The sequence below is a fragment of the Mastacembelus armatus genome, chromosome 11 (genome assembly GCF_900324485.2).
Source record: "Mastacembelus armatus chromosome 11, fMasArm1.2, whole genome shotgun sequence".
In the NCBI taxonomy this organism is placed as follows: domain Eukaryota; kingdom Metazoa; phylum Chordata; class Actinopteri; order Synbranchiformes; family Mastacembelidae; genus Mastacembelus; species Mastacembelus armatus.
Genome location: NC_046643.1, coordinates 22,688,215 through 22,707,379, shown reverse-complemented (window position 1 = coordinate 22,707,379; position 19,165 = coordinate 22,688,215). Strand labels below are relative to the sequence as shown.

At 41.8% G+C, this 19,165-nt stretch overlaps 2 protein-coding genes across 4 annotated transcripts; one reads left to right on the top strand and one right to left on the bottom strand.

The window, feature by feature from the left end:
- The first annotated feature begins 30 nt into the window (after window positions 1–30).
- hsf1 (heat shock transcription factor 1) lies at window positions 31–6,849 on the top strand. 2 transcript variants are annotated; one of them, XM_026300011.2, is made up of 15 exons: window positions 31–487; window positions 1,427–1,535; window positions 1,665–1,801; window positions 2,165–2,289; window positions 2,507–2,582; window positions 2,719–2,780; window positions 3,242–3,320; window positions 3,588–3,706; window positions 3,788–3,969; window positions 4,083–4,233; window positions 4,548–4,619; window positions 5,083–5,188; window positions 5,269–5,322; window positions 5,547–5,604; window positions 5,701–6,849. In XM_026300011.2, exons 1-15 carry the CDS (start codon window positions 365–367, stop codon window positions 5,886–5,888), a joined length of 1,641 nt encoding a protein of 546 aa, XP_026155796.1. In that variant the 5' UTR covers window positions 31–364; the 3' UTR covers window positions 5,889–6,849. The 2 variants fall into 2 exon arrangements, with proteins under 2 accessions (XP_026155796.1, XP_026155797.1); XM_026300012.2 differs by lacking the exon at window positions 4,548–4,619.
- Window positions 6,850–7,753: 904 nt separating this feature from the next.
- Window positions 7,754–18,117, bottom strand: LOC113126151 (uncharacterized). Of its 2 annotated transcripts, none has more exons than XM_026300021.1 (24): window positions 18,035–18,117; window positions 17,329–17,393; window positions 17,185–17,250; window positions 15,566–15,601; window positions 15,178–15,228; window positions 14,507–14,566; window positions 14,133–14,192; window positions 13,638–13,667; window positions 13,446–13,502; window positions 12,965–13,009; window positions 12,542–12,598; window positions 12,369–12,440; window positions 12,074–12,193; window positions 11,948–11,980; window positions 11,759–11,797; window positions 11,523–11,585; window positions 11,390–11,434; window positions 11,270–11,302; window positions 10,529–10,591; window positions 10,369–10,434; window positions 10,252–10,287; window positions 10,116–10,151; window positions 9,749–9,793; window positions 7,754–8,371 (listed from the first exon to the last, which is right to left on the bottom strand). In XM_026300021.1, the coding sequence occupies exons 1-24, from the start codon at window positions 18,043–18,045 to the stop codon at window positions 8,337–8,339; spliced, it is 1,224 nt and encodes a 407-aa protein (XP_026155806.1). In that variant the 5' UTR covers window positions 18,046–18,117; the 3' UTR covers window positions 7,754–8,336. The 2 variants fall into 2 exon arrangements, with proteins under 2 accessions (XP_026155806.1, XP_026155807.1); XM_026300022.1 differs by having other exon boundaries at window positions 11,390–11,431.
- Window positions 18,118–19,165: the final 1,048 nt, after the last annotated feature.

Genomic DNA, 19,165 nt, shown 5'->3' with positions numbered 1-19,165 from the left:
TTGCGTCATTACGCGACCCAGCGTTGACGTTACGTTTTGCGTGACGTAATCGTGTTGCGACAGTAAACTCGCTACGCAGTTGTTGGTTTGATGGGATTTGTTGTAATTTTCCACCGCGGAGTGTTTTCAGACAAGTTTAACAACCGTCAGGACATCAACACAGAGTCCAGGGCGAGGAGCGAGTCCTGTGTGATTAGGATCAGACCTCAGTCCGGCTCCGTGTCGCATCTTATTTGCAGTTTGGAGATCTTTGAGCAGGGGTTGGGTGGCGTTAACAGAATGCTAACAGTTAGCATCGTTAGCTCAGATTAAGCTGCCTGCGTCAAGAGTCGTAACTCGGTGTGCGTTTGATTTTATTTCTCCGATGGAGTATCATGGAGGAGGAGGTGGGGCGGTGCTGAGCGGAGGGAACGTCCCGGCCTTCCTCACCAAACTATGGACCCTAGTGGAGGACCCGGAGACCGATCCGCTCATCTGTTGGAGCCCGGTACTCACTTAGCTTAGCCCAGCAGAGAGCTAACGGCTAGCCGTCAGGGTGATAAACAGCAGGCTCCAGTCAGGGGTGAAGGGTCAGGGGTTAAACGCTGATCTCTGTTAGCTTGAGCAGGTTTAACCTCTGCGGTGACGCACATCAGCAGCGCTAACATGCTAACGGCAGATCAATAACAAGATCAGCAGTCTGCTGCTTTTCACATTCAACATCCGAATCACTCCCAGGTTCCTAATTTAAACTGATCAAAACAATCAGTCAGCTATTGATCAGAAGATGAGCAGCTGTTTAACACCGTTCTGGTCCAGAGCCCCGAGAGCAGCGCTGTCAGAAGTAGCAGGCCTCATCAGTGATCCTGGTTCTGGTCCTGGTCTTGATCAGTTATTTGGAACTTATGGCAATAAAAAAAAATAATGAAACTGTCGGTCCCTTGTTGAGTTAATTTAATTTTGTTGTTGATATTACCAAACATCAACATCATATAAAATAGTCATTTGTTGATAATTACATATAATTAATTAATTAAGTTCAGCAGTAATAACTTTGCCTGATTGTGTCAGTGTTTTTTTTATTCGCAGTCAGTGCTGGTCTATTGACACACACTGAATGGTCACGTTATTAGGAACCCCTGTGTAGTCTCATACTGTGCAGTACAATACGTGTCTCTATGAACTTTGTAATGTTGAGTTTTAGTTTTTACTGTCACAAACGTGAATGTTAAAGAGTTAAAGACGGTGTTGCTTTCTGGTCAGAAAATTAGGAACACCTCTGAATATAATGCAGCCCAATACAACAATTAAAAGGATGTGTCAGACTTGTATCAGGTAGCATCACTCTGTAAACTGAGCTGGGGCACACTGATCCTGGACCACATGAGCTAGACTGAACTTTTGTTTATATTGTTAATACTGATGTTTTTCTCTGCTCTGTGTTCAGAATGGAACCAGCTTCCATGTGTTCGATCAGGGTCGGTTCTCCAAAGAGGTTCTGCCAAAGTTCTTTAAACACAACAACATGGCCAGCTTCATCAGACAGCTCAACATGTGTGAGTATAACCTGCATACTTGGACAGCCTTTTAACTGCAACACAAACGCATGAAGTTAAACAAGTTCACTGACAGCTGACTGTATGATGATGCTGAATCTGTTGTTTTGTGAATGGAATTCTGTGCAGATGGTTTCCGTAAAGTGGTGCACATTGAGCAAGGCGGGTTGGTGAAACCAGAGAAAGATGACACAGAGTTCCAACATCCATTCTTCATCAGAGGACAAGAACACCTGCTAGAGAACATCAAACGAAAAGTCACTAATGTATGAACCTGTAAAATGTCCGTATAGACCAGAGAACACCCTTATACACCTGCATGTATCTGATTACACCTGAACAGACTTAGGGTGTAATCACACTAGGTAGTCTGTACCGTTCCCATGCACATTTGACCCCTGAAGTCCAGTTCCTTTGCTAGTCAAGTGAGTGCTCTGTGCTGTGCACGGTAAACACAGTATGATCCTACAGAGGCTAGCTGGGGAGTGGGGACGGGGAGCAGCTGTGCCTAGTATGAGTACACCCTTACATATACAACCCACCTGAAGATAAAGCTGTAAACCTGCAGTTCCCTTCCCTGAGCTGCGGCTGGTCTCCATGGTTACAGTATCTGTGCTCTCACTGGTCAGGTGTCCTCGGTGCGTCAGGAGGAAGTCAAGATTTCTGCAGACGAAGTGAACAAGATCCTGAGCGATGTTCAGCTGATGAAGGGAAAACAAGAGACTATCGACTCCAGGATCATCGCCATGAAACAGTAAGACCAGATCCAGAACCAGGTCAAACCAAAGATCAGGAACTTAATGAAACTATAGCATCAAAAACAAATGTGTATGTGTTATAACACAGAAATCCACTGACTGATCAACACCATGAAACTGTCAGACCACAGCCACAACTTCACACCACAGCCAGACTGGTCCCAGTGCAGCAGGCAGCAGGTGTCCTGATTTTTAACCATGTCTGTGTTTCAGTGAGAACGAGGCTCTGTGGAGGGAGGTGGCCAGCCTAAGACAGAAACACGCTCAGCAACAGAAAGTTGTCAACAAGGTAAGCGCCACCTGGACAGACCTGCGGACGGATCATGATGTTGGCCTATAGGAGTTAGCGCAGTGCTAACAACAGCTACAGTATATCAGTGTTAGCATGCTAGCATGTTAGCTTACTTCCTCCTCTCTCTCTGCAGTTGATCCAGTTTCTGGTGTCTCTCGTTCAAACCAACAGGATCTTGGGAGTCAAGAGGAAAATGCAAGTTTACTACTATTCTACTGCAAATATACAATATACTGACAGTTTACTCACCTTAGTAATTGCTACTAACATTATACACTGACCACAAAAACTGCAAATAAGACAAACACTACACAGTTTACCACAATACACCATAATGTACTACACAGTGTACCACAAATAACCCACAGTTCACTACAAATACTACATAGTTTACAGTTTGTACTACACAGTTTAAGGCAAAGATTGGACATCAAGAGGTTTCCTCCACTGATGAGCAGAAAGAATAAACTCTCATTAATGATACCAAATATACAAGTTTGTCATTCAAACCATATATTTCCCGCTTCAAGACATTCAGTTTTACTTGAAATGTGGAAAATATCCAGAACTTTCTACCTCCACTTCCTTGCCCCATTCTGGACATCAAGTATAAAAACAGTGGAATGACCCTTTAAAGAATGTCCTTCTCTCTGCAGTCCTCTGATGCTCAATGACTCCAGCTCTGCCCACTCCATGCCTAAATACAGTCGGCCGTTCTCATTGGAGCACATGCAGGTAACCTAATATTGACTCACCTGTTTTTGTATGTTTGCTTCTATGTGGATGGAGAATTACATAAATTGAGTTTTTAAACCACATCTGAGGGTTTCAGCTACAGTCACGTTTATACGTGAGGATGTATTTATTGCATACTTATATTTATATTTTATATTTATATAGTATATTTATTGAAATCTGTGTGTTTATTTTTAAGCAAAAGTGTTTCGCTGCTCAGAGATCATCAGTAAATGGACCTAAGCCTCTGTATGTTTGTGTCTTCAGGCTGCAACCAACCTGTTCTCAGCCGACTCCCCAATAATGTCTGGACCAATCATCTCTGACATCACAGAGGTGGCCACATCCACTGCAGAGGACGAGGCTAACGATTGGACAGATGCAGGGTAAGAGCCAATCGGATTGTGCCTCCTGTCAGTAACTGATGGGTCCATAAGCAGTGACTAACGATGTCTGCTTATTTACAGAGAGAGCCAGTCGGTTCACGTCAAAGAGGAGCCGTCCAGTCCTGAGACGGAGGTGTGTCCTGTAATGGAGGATGGGGCTGCACCTGTGGACACACCCTTCTCCCCCACCACCTTCATCAACTCCATCTTACAGGACAACGAGGCTCAGCCAACTCCCAATACCTCCACCATCTCTACACCAGGTAAACACCTCCACCACCTTCTCTACACCAGACAAACACCTCCACCACCATCTCTACACGAGGTAAACACCTCAGGCACTGATGATTGTCTCACCTATCTGTTTCTTCTTTAGCCAGTCCTATTGTTGTGATGAGCACTGCCTCCACTGGTTCCCTCCCTCAAGCCCCAACCAGTCAGTCACCCGTCTCTGTTCCCACAGTCAAATCTGCCCCCGGCCCCCCATCACCTCAGCAGAAATGTCAGACCATCGCCTGTATCGACAGGTAAGACTGTTACATGTGATACAGGGTGTCTGCAGGTAAATCTTGTGGTACCTGTTAGGAACTACCCTGCTACAGCTAACAACCGCTCCAATATGTGCCAACACTTGGACAGTCGCATCCTTCAACCTGCTGACACCTGGCCCAACACCTGCCGACAACTACCAAAACATCTGCCCTCAGTGTGTTGAAGCGGTCCTTTAACCAGCCCTTGTAGTAGCAGGAAGTTTAAGTGTGATCTGCCTGAATCTGTACCTTTGTAACTCTAGTCCTTTTGAAGGTCATCTGTGTCATTAAAACCCCTGTGCTTCCCTCAGACCCCGCCCCCGTCCCTCTGCAGATGGACTCTCGTCTGATGTTTGGTGCTTCGTATCAACACAACCTGACAAGTGAATCACTGAATCTAAAAATTACTTTTTTAAATATGAGTCAGTTTGAAAATGTCACTTTGATGATGTTCTCTATTTTCCTTCTTGTCGTCATGTGCAAACTCAAACCAGCACTAAATGGATCCCACAGGCAAATACCTGTGCATACCCAGAACACGATCCAAATGTGGATGAATCCACTGTGGAAAATAATCCCCACTAAATCAACAATTTCCTATTGTTTGATCAAGGTTACGATCACCAGCTGTTTTAGGAAATAAATGGACCATATAAAAACATGAATGTCCACGTGCACCTGTGGCCAGAGCTTTTTTTTTTTTTGTTTTTAAGATTTGTCTTCACTAAGAACCAATAACCCACAGACAGGAAGTCACAAAGTGCTGAGATTAACTTGATTTGTTGACAAGAAGAAAAATAAAGAAAAAAACAGGTTAATGAAGTAACTGTCTGTCTGTGTGTTTAGGTCTGAACTCTCCGATCATGTCGACAGCATTGACAACGGTCTAGAAAATCTTCAGAACATCCTCAACACACAAACATTCACCTTTGACGCTTCTCCGTTCATTGAGGTCAGTCTGAACCTGTTAATAAACACGCTGATGTAAGTGTGTCAGGCATACAGTACTGACAATATCTTTAACTCTGGCAGTTTTTCAGTTCGTCTGGTCCCTCTGGAGACTTTGACCTCGACAGCTTGGACATTGTGAGTTCAACTACACATGCTCTTATTTAGGTTTTTTGTTTCTGCACTTCCTGTCTCAGTAATTTTCACAATAAAATCACTGATTCTGTACCAGATGTGTACAGGTATATGTTCAGGTAGCTGACATACAGGTGTGTATAAACAAGTATGTACAGGTACTCACAGGTTTGTGTTTTGAAAAAACAGCCTGTTGGTTTGTTGTTGATGTTGCTGTTTCCTCTCAGCTGCTGTCTGAAGAAGCTCCCAAAGGAAGTGATGAAGCCACCAATAACAGTAACACAGGTAACTCCCTCACGCACGCACGCACGCACACACCTTTTTGTGTTTTCTGTTGACCTGTTGTCATGGTGATTCTCTGCTGTTCTCTGATTGGTCCAGGGAAGCAGCTAGTGCAGTACATGGCAACACCTGTCCTGATGTCTGAGCCAGTCGGCGTGGAAGAGGGCGGTGCTGACCTGCCGTCACTGCTGGAACTGGAAGCAGAACCTTTCCTTGACTCGGACCCGTCCACTGATGACCCCGCCACCACTCTGCTGAGCCACGCCCACCTGGATTCTGACCTCTGACATCATAAGGAACATGATGACTCATCAGCAGCAGCAATAGATTGTAATTAAATCAGTTGATCAGCTGCAGATCAATCAGTAGGTCAAAGGTTATGTTTTTATTATGCAGATGTTATTGACATTAACCCTGTTATATACCTGTGTCCTCTTTTTCTTCTATTTTATTTTAGCTTTCGGTTTTTCTTTGCTGCTTTAATTCTGTAAAACAAAAACTCAGAGAACCATGGTCACATCTGTACCTGCCGGTCCAGTGAAACATCCCTGAGGTTAGTGTAGACAACACAGCTGCCCAGGTGAAGCAGGACCAAGTGAACAAGGTGTTCTCTTTGTTCTGCATGTTGAAGTCAGAGTTAATGGTTGTTTTTGTTTTCATGAGTGAAATATAAATGGAGAGAATCTGATTATTTTTGGAAAACTTTATAATAATTGAGTGTTTATCCTCACCCCAAACCTCTGTTACCATGGAGACAGCGTGGCACCATAGAGCGATGCAGTGGTCTGATCTATTGGCTCAACATGAGCTCAGGTTAATCAGATCAAGTATCAGTCATGATGTGATTGATCAACATTAAATAGTTTTTCAGTGTGACATTGGTTGTTTCTGTCATTTCTTTTACATAAACAATCTCAGCTTGGGGTCTGAAAGAACTTTATCCCATCTGGATACTCCGTGCGGGGGTTGCAGTATTTGTCCTGTAAGGGTTTTGTGTGTGTTGGCTGGTTAGGATTAGGGGCTACAAGCAGTATTCAGTCTTTTTGAGCTTCAGCAAATATTTATCTGCAGTATTCTGACTGTATGCAGTAACAGGATAGAGTATGCAGTAACAGGATAGAGTATGCAGTAACATGATAAGAGTATGCAGTAACAGGATAGAGTATGCAGTAACAGGATAGAGTATGCAGTAACAGGATAGAGTATGCAGTAACAGGATAGAGTATGCAGTAACATGATAAGAGTATGCAGTAACATGATAAGAGTATGCAGTAACAGGCAGAGTATGCAGTAACAGGATAGAGTATGCAGTAACAGGATAGAGTATGCAGTAACAGGCAGAGTATGCAGTAACAGGATAGAGTATGCAGTAACAGGCAGAGAATGCAGTAACATAAGAGTATGCAGTAACAGGCAGAGAATGTAGTAACATGATAAGAGTATGCAGTAACAGGCAGAGAATGCAGTAACATGATAAGAGTATGCAGTAACAGGCAGAGAATGCAGTAACATGATAAGAGTATGCAGTAACAGGCAGAGTGTGAGAAGCTCAGAAGCTACAGGTCTCTGTGTCACAGGTAGGACCTGTTACTACGGCACAGGTTTAACAAAACTGATTTATTTATTTGATTAATATGTTAAAGTGTCTCCTGATGTCCTGAAGTTCATTTTGTGACAATAGACATTTGATTCTGTATTGGGGGAAATCCAGTTATGTTCCATTGTAGAGGAACCCTGGTGAAGCCTTAGTGTTTGCTATCTGTGTCAGAAATGCTCCCTGTAATCTAAATGTCTAAGGGAGAAGAGGAGTGTTTATTGTATTCACGAGTGAGATGTGCATTGGTTGGTGATAGTTTGTTTTGCTGATTGAGATAAGCATGATGAGTCAACATACTCGGTCTGAAGCTATGTGTCCATCTGCAGACATAACTAAAGTATCCAGAAAAAGATCTTCAGTTGTTGGGAGTTTTCACTACAACCTGTCAGAACTGATCCACAAACAAGAAGTCACTGCTGCTAATATATTTACATGTTTGATCATTTTCTTGTAGAAATAAACCAATTAAATATGCTTAACAATCCATTTAACCTGTCTAAGCTTCCTCCATTCTCACATGACAGGTGACAGTTGTGGACTGTGGGAAATAAAGACTAGGTCCATCCAGCCATCACCTGTACCCCCTTATTCCTAACCAGGGTCCCAGGGATCTGCTGGAGCCTATCTCAGCTCTCTTTGGGTGAAAGGCAGGGGTAAACCCTGGACAGGTGAAGACTGGGTCTAAGGTCACAAATATACTCAAATATTCTGACTCAAAAACCCAAGTACAAAAAACAACATTGTGGAATTTATTTAATACCCAACAAGATGCACCTGATGATGGTCATGATGTCATCAGATTATTATTGAATTGATCAGTGACTTCAATTTGATGTTCAAAATAGATAAAAACATTTATTGCAGAAGCTTAAAACAGTCCTGACGGTGAAGATGATGTCACATCCTGTATGATGTCAGAATCACCACCTCAAGATTTGGCTGACATCCACTCTGATTCTAAAACAAATGTCTATAAAAAATAACTCCACCTTTTTAATATAAAAAACACCACCAACCTCCCTGTTCAGGGGGCGTGGTCTACAGCTAGTGGGAGGGGTCAGATTTCCTAGGCCATGCTGATTGGTCGGTACACTGGAATCGGTATCGCAGAAGTTGAACACGTGGCTTAATGTGGAAGTCAGCAGGTATCCTCCAGTTCCACATTTTCTGCACCTGAAAAACACAAAACGTCTTTCAGATTTGACCTTTTTCACCTTTGATAATGGCACTAAAAAGACTTTGTTCCAGATTTGAAGCATTGATAATACTGACACTTTACTGCTCCAACACCTATAACTACATATTCATATATTCATCCATGCCATAAGAATGAAAAACTTAAAATAGGGTAGAGATCTATTTTGTTGTTTAAGAGTTTTTCATTGGTTGCATCACAAGGGCCAAAAACAACAAGATCTTGTTTTAACATCTACCAAATGACAATGAGCAGTTGGAATTTAACTCGCTGTATGTGACTATGTTTACTGGATGTTTATTTCCTACTGATGGACCTGGGGCCTGCTCTGCAGTTCTGGGGTTTCCATGAATTTTGCTGGTTTAAAACAAAGCTTTAACACAAAACCACATTATGACAATTAAAGCTGCTTTGTTAGTTGCTTCCTGATGATGCTGATGCTTTTAGCTCCATCGCTGCAGCTCAGATTACCACTGTCCCTGTATATGTATAAATAACCCTCAGAGACTTATTTCCCATGATTATAAATACTTTCCTGTCTCTTCACACATTCAGTGGAGATGAGTTTGTGAATAGTTTATCATCAGACAAATAAAATCAAAACACTCTTTCAATAAGACCTTCATAGTAACTGCTGCATTCACAGTATTATTTTTCACAGTACATCCTTACTTCAGTACTTGGGACTTACCCCCATTGTTTTTATTTTTAAGTTCATGAACATCAGAAAGCCATTTCATGTTATTGAGTGAGCTACTCCCTTCAGCTTCAGCTAAACCCGGCTCCACAGAACCAGGTGACCCCCAGCTTTGTGGTACCGGTCATCTGAACCAACACAACCAGTGTTGGGCCCAGTGAAACCACATAATTACAGGAGATCCACATGAGCTGCACTCGTGTCAGGGTCCAGGTATGGCTGAGAGGTAACCTTAACCCGTAACTGTCCTCATTCAGGTCTTCTGAGACCCCAGAAACGCTTTAACGGGGCTTCTGAGGAGACTGCTCGCTGACATCCACTCTGATTCTAAAACAAATGCATGCAAATTGCTTCTAACATGCATGTGACTTTGTCACATGCATGTTAGGACTAAAGTCACATGTAAACATTTCTGTTACATGTATGACAGGAGCGCTGTATAATTATTATAACCTATATGATCTGTATGAGAAAATAAAGAATAAATCAATAAATCAAATCAATCAATAAATCAAGACTGAACGTAAAAGTGCTCCTGGATGAGGGACTGCTCAGTCCAGAATCTGGACTGTGATGAAGCAGCTGTCAGCCTAGATTGGAGTGGGTTAAGTTCCGAGTCAGTAAAATGGATCAGGAGTCAAAGTGTGTTGTTACAAACCTTCAGGACCCTGACCAGATGGGTTGTACTGTTCAGTGACCGGACCTGCAGAGAACAAGCAGAACCAAGAAAAGAGAAAGAACAAGCCTTCAGCACCTGCTCTCAGGTAAGATATGAACTATGAACTTGAGCCTCAACAAGAGCATTTAGTCCCTTATTGAGACCACTTAACACCAACCAGAACCTAAACGAAGATCTACACAAGCCAGAACCCCTCAGCACTGGTTCTGTCTGGTTACAGCGACTTTTTGTAGCAACCAAAACCGGATAGTGTGGTACAATTTGGGACTGAATTAAAACTGGTTTCAGACTGTTTTAAAAACTGGTTTCAGGCTGGTTGGTCATGCTGAACATCTGTAAAACTTACCAGCCATCTGGTTTTGGTCTGTTACAGCTGGGTGACCTGAAACAAACATGTTGATAAACATTTCTACAGCAGAAGAAGAAATGACCGTCATACGCCAACCTAAATTCTTCTTCATGTGTTAATAAAAGTGACTTACTGGAGTCGAGTGGACTTCCTGTCTGAGCTGCTGAAACTACAAATATAGAAAAAGATGTAATAACATATCTAACCTTTGACCTTTAACCTGTTGGCCATATTGGATTATGGGACCTACCTGTATCTGATCCTATTAAGCCTGTCGCCATGGTAACCATTTCTGTGTTGGAATTAACTCCTAAAACTGAACAAAAAAAAACAAAAACAAAAAATTAGGATGATTCGCCCACGAGAAGCATATCCCCACGATGTGACAGGTGTGTATCAGACAGGTGTACCTGAATTCAATGTGGGTGTGAAGGCATCTACAGAGTCTGTGATGAGGACGACAGGAGCTGACTCTGTAACACATGATCATGTGACAGGAAACACATTTCTAAAGGTCAAGTGACAAGTTGCAGGTAAAAGAAACTCCTAAGCCATTTTCTCAATACAAAGAAGCCCAGTCCAGACTCCTGTACTTGGGAGTTGAAGCCCCAGGCCATGGTTGCAAGGATGGAGGACTATTTGCTGTGGGAACAGCAGCTCAGCTCAGCTCAAAACACCTGGACAGAAATGTATCTTAATGTCCGGTGACTTTTTCAGGTTGATGTTGTAAAAGATGTGGTGCCTGTTATCAAATCTGTAATGTACATTAAAAAACATAACTAAATTTGGACCCACTGCCTCCCTATGTGTCCTTATATGCAGGTAAATATATATGGACCAACGCCCACAGCCCAAGAAGACATTTTGTTCTATCAAACATTCTGCCTGTGAAGTGAAAAGGCTTGCAGACGTGAGGCTGTTCCCCCCTGGATGTGTGGGGACATTAACCAGACAGTCGCTCCTCTTGGAAGCTCCCGGCCCAGCACCTGAGAGGACCAGCTAGTCTTACCTAGAAGGTGGGTCCTAATGTGGACTTGGCTGGATGTGGAACTTTAGACTGGGGCTAGACTTAGACTGAAGTCAGTGTTTCACAAGAACATAGAAGAAATTGCTTTTAATTCTGATGTGACTGTCATAGTAACAGGTCTTACCTGTGACATCATGGCCCAGTCCAAGAACTGAAGCTGGAACCAATAAGAACAAAAAGTGAGGTTTCTCTCAGCGATCATTAGTGTTAATTGGTCTGATGATAACGTAACTATTCCTGTCACCTGTGAGGGAAATGCGAAGGCTGGTAACTGACTCTGCTCCACCTGCTGACATCATCACAACAGAGAGTTCATCACTAATTAATGAGTAACGGTGGCTAATACTCCATCAGATCAATAACCTCTGCTGTTGTACCTGTGAGATCAGACTTGAGAGTCTGAGTCTGAAGATCACTGAAGGAAACCAGCCGATCAGTCGCTACAGAAACAGAACCAGCAGTCAAAGCACAGCCCGGATCTGGACTGATGACAGCAAAGACCAGAAGAGCCCCGATACAGCCCTGAGACCCCGACTGATACAGTTCTAAGAACCTGACATGACTCCAGAGGTTTGACTGCAGAGGTCTGTGTTTGTGAAATCAATCAGTTTACCTCTGTTTGTGTCCGTCAGCAGTGTCTGTCGACCATTTCCTGAAAAACACAAATTGTCACAGGCAAAAACACAATAACTGATGTGATTCCTGCAGAATATTATCTAGTTTGTTCCAAGAATAACAGGTAAAAAAAAACATTAACATGGCAACCATCACACACTGGGTTTACCTGTACAGGTGAGCTTACCTGTCTGTTCTCTATGTGATGAAGGTGAGGAAGCTGATGAAGACAAACATAAAATGACAGCAGTTTTTCTGAATTTTCAGAGTAAGTGTCTCACTAGATTTCAGAATAAATGTCTTTTACACCAACCATGGACTGAGAAGTGGGAGGAGCCTGACACAGAGCTGGACAGTGATTGGCCAGGTTTTGAGCCCAGGGTGTGGTATGGTCCTGATTGGCTGAGGCTGCTATCAACGTGACTAGCAGGATCTTCAAGAAGATAAACACAAGAAAAAGAAAAGGGAATTTATTTTGAGTCTAAAAAATGATTTTAACATTTTTTAAAATAATTTTCAGAAAATTAATTTAAAGGCTAAGAAACATTTGGATGGAAACCTGACCACTGATCCCTGACCACCTGACACCTATAGGGCGGGCTCAGTACCTGCAGGTGAGTCCGGACTGGAGCTATGGCTCTGATCCGCAGATGGAGCTGCTGTCACATCTGAACTGATCACTGAAATACAATAATCAGATCAATCAATCACTGATCAACTGTGAAGATTTGTCAGATGAACAGCAGAACTATAGTTAATTCTTTACTCCACAGAAACAGACCTGAGATCAGACCTGGGACGGTGACAGAAACATCTGGACTGAACGGACCGCCTCCACCTGGAAGCAACAAATGATCAGTTTTCTTTATGTTGTGTTATTATTGTGATCCTAACTGTCAGGGACTGTTTTAACCTTTGTGTTATTTTGCCTTAAAGAAAATAAGTTGATGAAGTTAAAACAGATTATAAACATAAAACATTTACAGTAAATTACTTTGTTCAGATCTTATCAGGACTTACAGTGAGAGAGATTTTAATTTTGACGTAAGTACATGACTAAACTTTAGCTCCAGGGACGCCTTTTTTATTTAAACAGGTAGGACAAGAAGGAAATTGACCTGTGACATTGGCACCCTGACTGATGATGTCATTCAGCTCACCATTTGAAAACTTTATGGATTAAAGAGGTGAAATGCAGGCTTACCCATCAGGCCGAGCAGGAAGTCGTGACTGGGCGGGTCGATGATTACTGCAGAAGAAGAATGAGATGAACGGGTGGAGGAAAAATAGCAGAGGAGACAGAGAGCTGATAAACAACTAAACAGTCTGACGGAGGGTATAGGTTTTACTCAGACCCTGGTCCTGGATCAGTTAAACAGCTGCTTCGTGCTACAGGTATCAGGTAGATCCGGTCTGCTTGTGTTTATAAGAAACAAATGTTTGATTGGAATCCTCAATGTTTGATCGTTAAACACTTCAATAATCAGTAATCAATAATCAGATCTGATAAAGGAGAAAGGATGACAGATAAACTTGACCCGGAACCCTATCCTGTATAATCCATGTGACAAACTCCACCCCCAAATGAACCCAACACACCTGAGAAACAGGTAAACAGAGAGAGACAGATAGGTAAACAGGAACACCTGTCAATCTCCTCCTGTAGCCCCGCCCCTGCTCCTCACCTGTAAGACTGTCAGCTCTGCCCCCTCCTCCTCCATTCAGCAACTTCTGTCCATTACCTGAAACACACCTCACCCCAGTAAACTTTGTTCTGTTTCTTGTCTTGTTTATATTTGTCACTGAATTATGTCAGGTGTGTGTATCAGTAAGTTATTGATCAACATATATTGATGATTTTTTAAATTTATATTTACCATTGGACTCCGACCTGACTCCGTCAGAACCTGCAGACAAACACACGTTTCATATCTGCTCACTTTCGTTTGTTTATGTTATGGTTGGTTGGTTAATTCCTCCAGTGTTGGTCAGGTGGTACCAACATTAATGAAAATCATTCGCTAGGGTTAGCTTTAAGATGACTTTGTTTTCTTCAAAGAAACTCATCGTGTGAAATATGCACAGACCTTCCTCTAGGCCCAACAGCAAAACAAATGTAATAAAATATCTAAAAACAGATTATAGAACAAACAAGACAGGAAGTTATGGACAGGACAATAAATGGCCTATTATTATTTCACACTTAAACAGTTCACCGAATGGGAAATGACTAAAAGTTATTCAAACTGAAGAAATGTTTTACCATTATTTTCAGTGTGAGCAGCAGATTCTGGATCTGTGCCTGAAACAAAGACTCACATTTCACACAAAAACACTCAGAACAGTTTATTTTACATTAAGCTGCTGTTTACCTGCAGGTTGAGTGTGGCCAGTGGAGACACCAGAGGGTTTTGCTGCTGCCTCTGCTGAATCTGGGGATAACAGAAAAACATTATGGCTTCTTCCCATTAACGTGATGGTCTTGATGCTGTGGCACCAGTACAGCATGATTAAGACAGGCAGGGTGGTTTGGTTTTTGTCACAGTTCTGATAAAGACTGATTCCACCTATCAAAAACGAGAGACTAAAATGTGGACATGAGATGATTCTGTAAAACTATGATGGTGGACATTATTACTGAGCTGCACAGGTGTTTGATGTTTGTGTGTTTCCTGTAGATACTGGACTGAAGGTTCAGGTCTGGTTTAACCAACGTGTGTTATCAGGTCTTTAGTTGCTCGCTTACCTGCAGAACTTCCTGCTGCTCCATGTTTCGTTCCTTCTCCTGCTGCCGACGCACCGCTGACTGAAACCGAAATGAAACAAACATTCGTCTTTATAGATTTATGGTTCATGCTATAAACCCGCCCACCGGCCGCAAACTATATTTCTGATTGTATTTCCAAATATTGTCGGCCCAGTTCGAATAAAGTCCAACAAACTATACATCATTTGGAAGCAGAAAGCCTCACAAGTCAAATAGGGGTGAGTGTGTGTCTGTCTCTGTGTGTCAGCCCTGTGATTGGCTGCTGATCTTATTTTGTTGTATATGCTGCACATTTTGTTCTCATTTTCTTTTAATTGTTGTTTGTTAAAATGTGTGTTATGCAAATGAACCTTAATATTAATCTTATTGTACATCTGATGATGAAGTTAACAGCACACTTTATTTGCTGATGTTTGTGGTCACTTTCAGCAGGTGGCGCTGTGGCTCCAGACCTGAGCTCCTGCAGTCACCTCAGACCTGCAGCATCAAGCGCTACCTGGCACATGGACAAAAAAACCTCAGGATGTGGATCCGGTTGAATAAAGTTAATCCTGGTCCCAATACCAGTGAGATAATCTGGATTAAACCTGAGCCCAAACTCGAACAAACCAACTATTCAGGAGGAAAAAACCTGATCAGGATCAACTCACCTGAACCTCCAGATGCTGCTGCCGTGGTGGTCTCCAGCCTGCCAAGGACTCCTGTCAGGAAGGGGGTTCGGGGGGGGGGGGGACAGGTATCAGGTGTTCAGGATGAATAAAGCTTCTGTTTTCATCAGCTGAAAGAAAATTAACTAACAGATTTGATTAAGACTGATTCATGAAGGATCGCTACCACCTGACAAAGAACCACTCAAATTACTGTTTGACTTGATTTTTAAAAATGTTCAGTGTTTCCTTGTCATACAATCAAATGCTCAACTGACAATAATTGTAGTTTTTAGTCAGACCTTAATACTAGTAATTGAACTTGACATCTCTGTGTTTATGCAGGTTTATGATGGAAAGTTAAAGGCCACAGTGTGTTTTATCCTCTCACCCTCAATCTTATCCTGACTCTTGGAGTCATCATCATCTGGAAAGAAAAAACATCCAACATTTACTTCTCTAAGGATGTTTTAACAATACTTTTAATATTTACATCAGAAGTCAGTTTTAAACTGAGCAGCATTAATTTATCACATTATAATAATTTATTTCTATGAGCTGTAAATTCAACATGTTGGTATTTTTATTCTCTTACTACAATCACTTCTGTCAGTTTTTTTGTTTAGTTGTTTTGCTTCTTCCCACCAGACAAAAACAATGAAATTAGACAATTTAACAATTATCTTCACATCGGTTTCCCCCAACAAGCAAAAAAACAAAACAAAACAGTAACTTCATCAGTTTTTCGTTCATTTAATCTTTTCTGCTTTTCTTTTGTCTGTTTCTTCAGACGCAGCTTTCTCTCACTGCTTTGCTGTTTTCTGTCCTGCCCATGTTTGTTCTGTGTTTATCACACTGCACCAAAGCATTTCATTCAGTTACTGACTGACTAACATAATAAATAAGCAATTGTGACATAAAAATGTATTATTTACCATAAACAAAAACAGAAAAAACAGCAGCTGTTGTTTTCACTGCAACTGTTTCTTTTAAATTAAAGATATTTGTTCTAATGAACTTACATATTGCTAATTCATGTCATTTTCCATAGAAAATGAGGCAGCAGTTAAATTTAGTCATAACACATGAAAGCCAATGAGTTGAGCACAGTAGCTGCCATCAGAATAAACTATAGTTTAGTGTTGGGTTCATATGGGGGTGTATTAGTTTGCTGATGTCAGAGTTTGGTGAATAAAGCAGAGGCGTGTGGAAGACAGCAGCTCTGGTCCCCCTGAACATAATCCTGAAAAAAACCTACCGATACTGAGTCACAGCGGAGACCAGCTGCAGTCAGACTTATTACAATATTTGACCTAAATTTTGAAAAACCGTCACATATTATGTCAAGTCAAGTGGAGTTTATTGTCATTTCAGCCATATACAAGTACAGCACCAAGGTGCTACATAAGACGACATGTCACAGTCATGTTAAGCTCATTTCTCTTGCATTTCTCTGCAGCTCAATTTCTGAAGGATTATTTACATATCTGGACCAACGGCGCCCTGACAGAATATTATGGGTCCACTAACAGACCTCTTCTGTTAGAAAAACAAACAAACGAGTGTGAGATCCGGTTTGAGCACATTAGTCTATTAGTGAAAAATGAATTTAATAGAGCTCTGCCTCTGTTCATCTTCATTTATATACATTTACTTTGTTTATGAAAATGTTCTGAATATTAAAATAAAACACCATATTATTAAAATAAAACACCATATCTGTGTCTTGTGTTGTTCAACTAAAGGCCCAGACACAGAAAGTGAGTGAAAAAAGGTGCTGTCTTTTTGTTTAGGCTCGAAAAATAGTACTGGATTACCAAAGCTGTTGTGATGGCTTCCACTGAATCACTAATGATGATGATAATAATAATAATGCATTTTATTCAAAAGCACCTTTCTAGACACTGTACAGAACATTATTATTGATCAACAAACACTCATTGTGATTTTGTACTTTGTGACTATATAAACATCCAGGAAGCTGCCTTTTCAAAATAAAAGCAGGCCTACCCTCCTCCTCCTCGGACAACTCCCCCTCCTCTGTGGCCTCCAGCTCCACCTCCTCCCGCTCCTTCTCTGAAAAGCACAACAGAAACGCTTTTCTCAAGGAATCAGGCGAAATCAAATCTAATCCAATCTAATATGAATTTTTACCCTCGACAGGAGCCGTAGAAGCAGCCGTTGCCAGAAAGACGACCATCAACACTATCAACAGGTTTCTGTGGTGGCAGAAGAGATTACTGCTGTAATTAGTACCAATCAATACTGATCACTAGATCAGATCAATATCAGTCAGCACAGAGCAGCAGCAGTCAGACATGAACAATACCAATCAATAAAAGTTTATAAAAGTTTGGTCAGTACTTATCAATATAATCAATATTAGTTCTGAACAGCCAGACAGCAGCTGGAGAGACAAGGTCTTTAGCTGGACATTTATTGGACAGACAACCTGTCAATCAAATGCTCATTGGAGAACCACATCCAATCAGGATGAAGCAGAATGTTATCCTAATACTTGTATGTTACTGCAGTACTTCTACAGTACCACAAATGTGCAAACAATAAAGTATCAGAGTATGTAGTAGTAGTAGTATCAGAGGGTATTCCTGTACAGATGTACTGTCACAGTAATGGACCAAAGAGACATTTCACACAATGTTCATGTACAGCACAGCAATAGTTAAAGTAGAAATAACACTGTAGTATTAAATGAAGTATCAGTAGCAGAGTCAGCAGTATAAGGCTATACAGTAGTAGAGAGAGAAACATAGGACAGTAGCATATGTAGTAGTAGGCTATAGATATACAGCAGTATATACAGATGCAGTAGTAGTATTTATATAGTAGTTGTACTTACGGCGGCAGCATGCTGCTGTCACTGACAGTTTCTGTTCAGCTACACAGACGACACAGAAAAACTGCAGCTCCTCCTTCAAACGCTCATATTTATACACACTCAGGGAGGGGAGGGGCCGCTCAGACTACTACAGAAAATACTACAAACATTACTGCTAACACCAGTGCCATCTGCACTCAAAACTTAAGGAATACTACTTACTAATATTTCTCTGGCTGTTGCTTCCATCCAGCGTGAATCTTGAGCAGACTGCAGTGTATCCCAGCATGCATGGGGGTAGCCTTCACCTACACAGGTGAACTGTCTGTCACACCAGATTTCACTCCATGTTAATTTGATGATCACAAATCACTTCCTGTCAGGAAGAGCTCTGATTGAACCTTGACAAGTGACATCACTGGGCTTTGCATTGTCCAGCCAATGGGAGAGTAGAGGGGGTGGGGCTGACTGCTCATTGAGGAAGCATAGTTTATGTTCTTACTTAGACACCTGATGAAATCCAGTGTGAACACACCTGTGTCCTGGTTCTGCACCTTTGAACCTGTTCAGGGTTGTGTGAATCTGGCGGGAAGAAAACCTGACCAATCAGAGCTCCAGGTGGGGATGACGTGTTTGCAGGTGCGTGCTGCTGTGAGCAGACTGTGTTGATATATCATTGCTGATTGGTCAGAGGAGTGAACACAGACACTCACCTTTTTACACCTGAGATGAGCTTCAGCTGCAGGTCTCTTACCTGTGACCTGCTGACAGCTGTTACAGCGACTGAACACTGAGCGTCTGCAGCGTTTTCACGGCGAAGAAACATTCAGCCATGTTCTAACAAAAACACTGACGTCATAATTACTAATCATCAATAATGTTCCACTCAGCTGCGTCAGGAATCACAGCAGAACCTGGATCTGTCTGAGTCACTTTAGCCTGTCCTCTGGTGGTAAACAGCTCCACATAATTATAATCAATAACTATAATTAATTTTCAATCAATAATTATATTTAAATATGTTTTAGGACTTCAGAAGACTAAGACACAACACGACTGAAGCAGCACTGCACCTGTTTCAGACTCTTCTCTTGTTGATCCGGTTTCAGTTCTAATTAGACTCAGATTGTTCAGCAGAAAAACACACACACA

Coding starts and splice junctions, on each gene's coding strand:
- hsf1 (XM_026300011.2), top strand. CDS start 365: ATGGAGTATCATGGAGGAGGAGGTGGGGCGGTGCTGAGCGGAGGGAAC. Junction 1,802..2,164: donor TCAAACGAAAAGTCACTAAT/GTATGAACCTGT, acceptor CTCACTGGTCAG/GTGTCCTCGGTGCGTCAGGA. Junction 2,290..2,506: donor AGGATCATCGCCATGAAACA/GTAAGACCAGAT, acceptor TCTGTGTTTCAG/TGAGAACGAGGCTCTGTGGA.
- LOC113126151 (XM_026300021.1), bottom strand. Junction 17,251..17,328: donor TTCTACGGCTCCTGTCGAGG/GTAAAAATTCAT, acceptor TGTGCTTTTCAG/AGAAGGAGCGGGAGGAGGTG. Junction 15,229..15,565: donor GAGTCAGGATAAGATTGAGG/GTGAGAGGATAA, acceptor CCTTCCTGACAG/GAGTCCTTGGCAGGCTGGAG.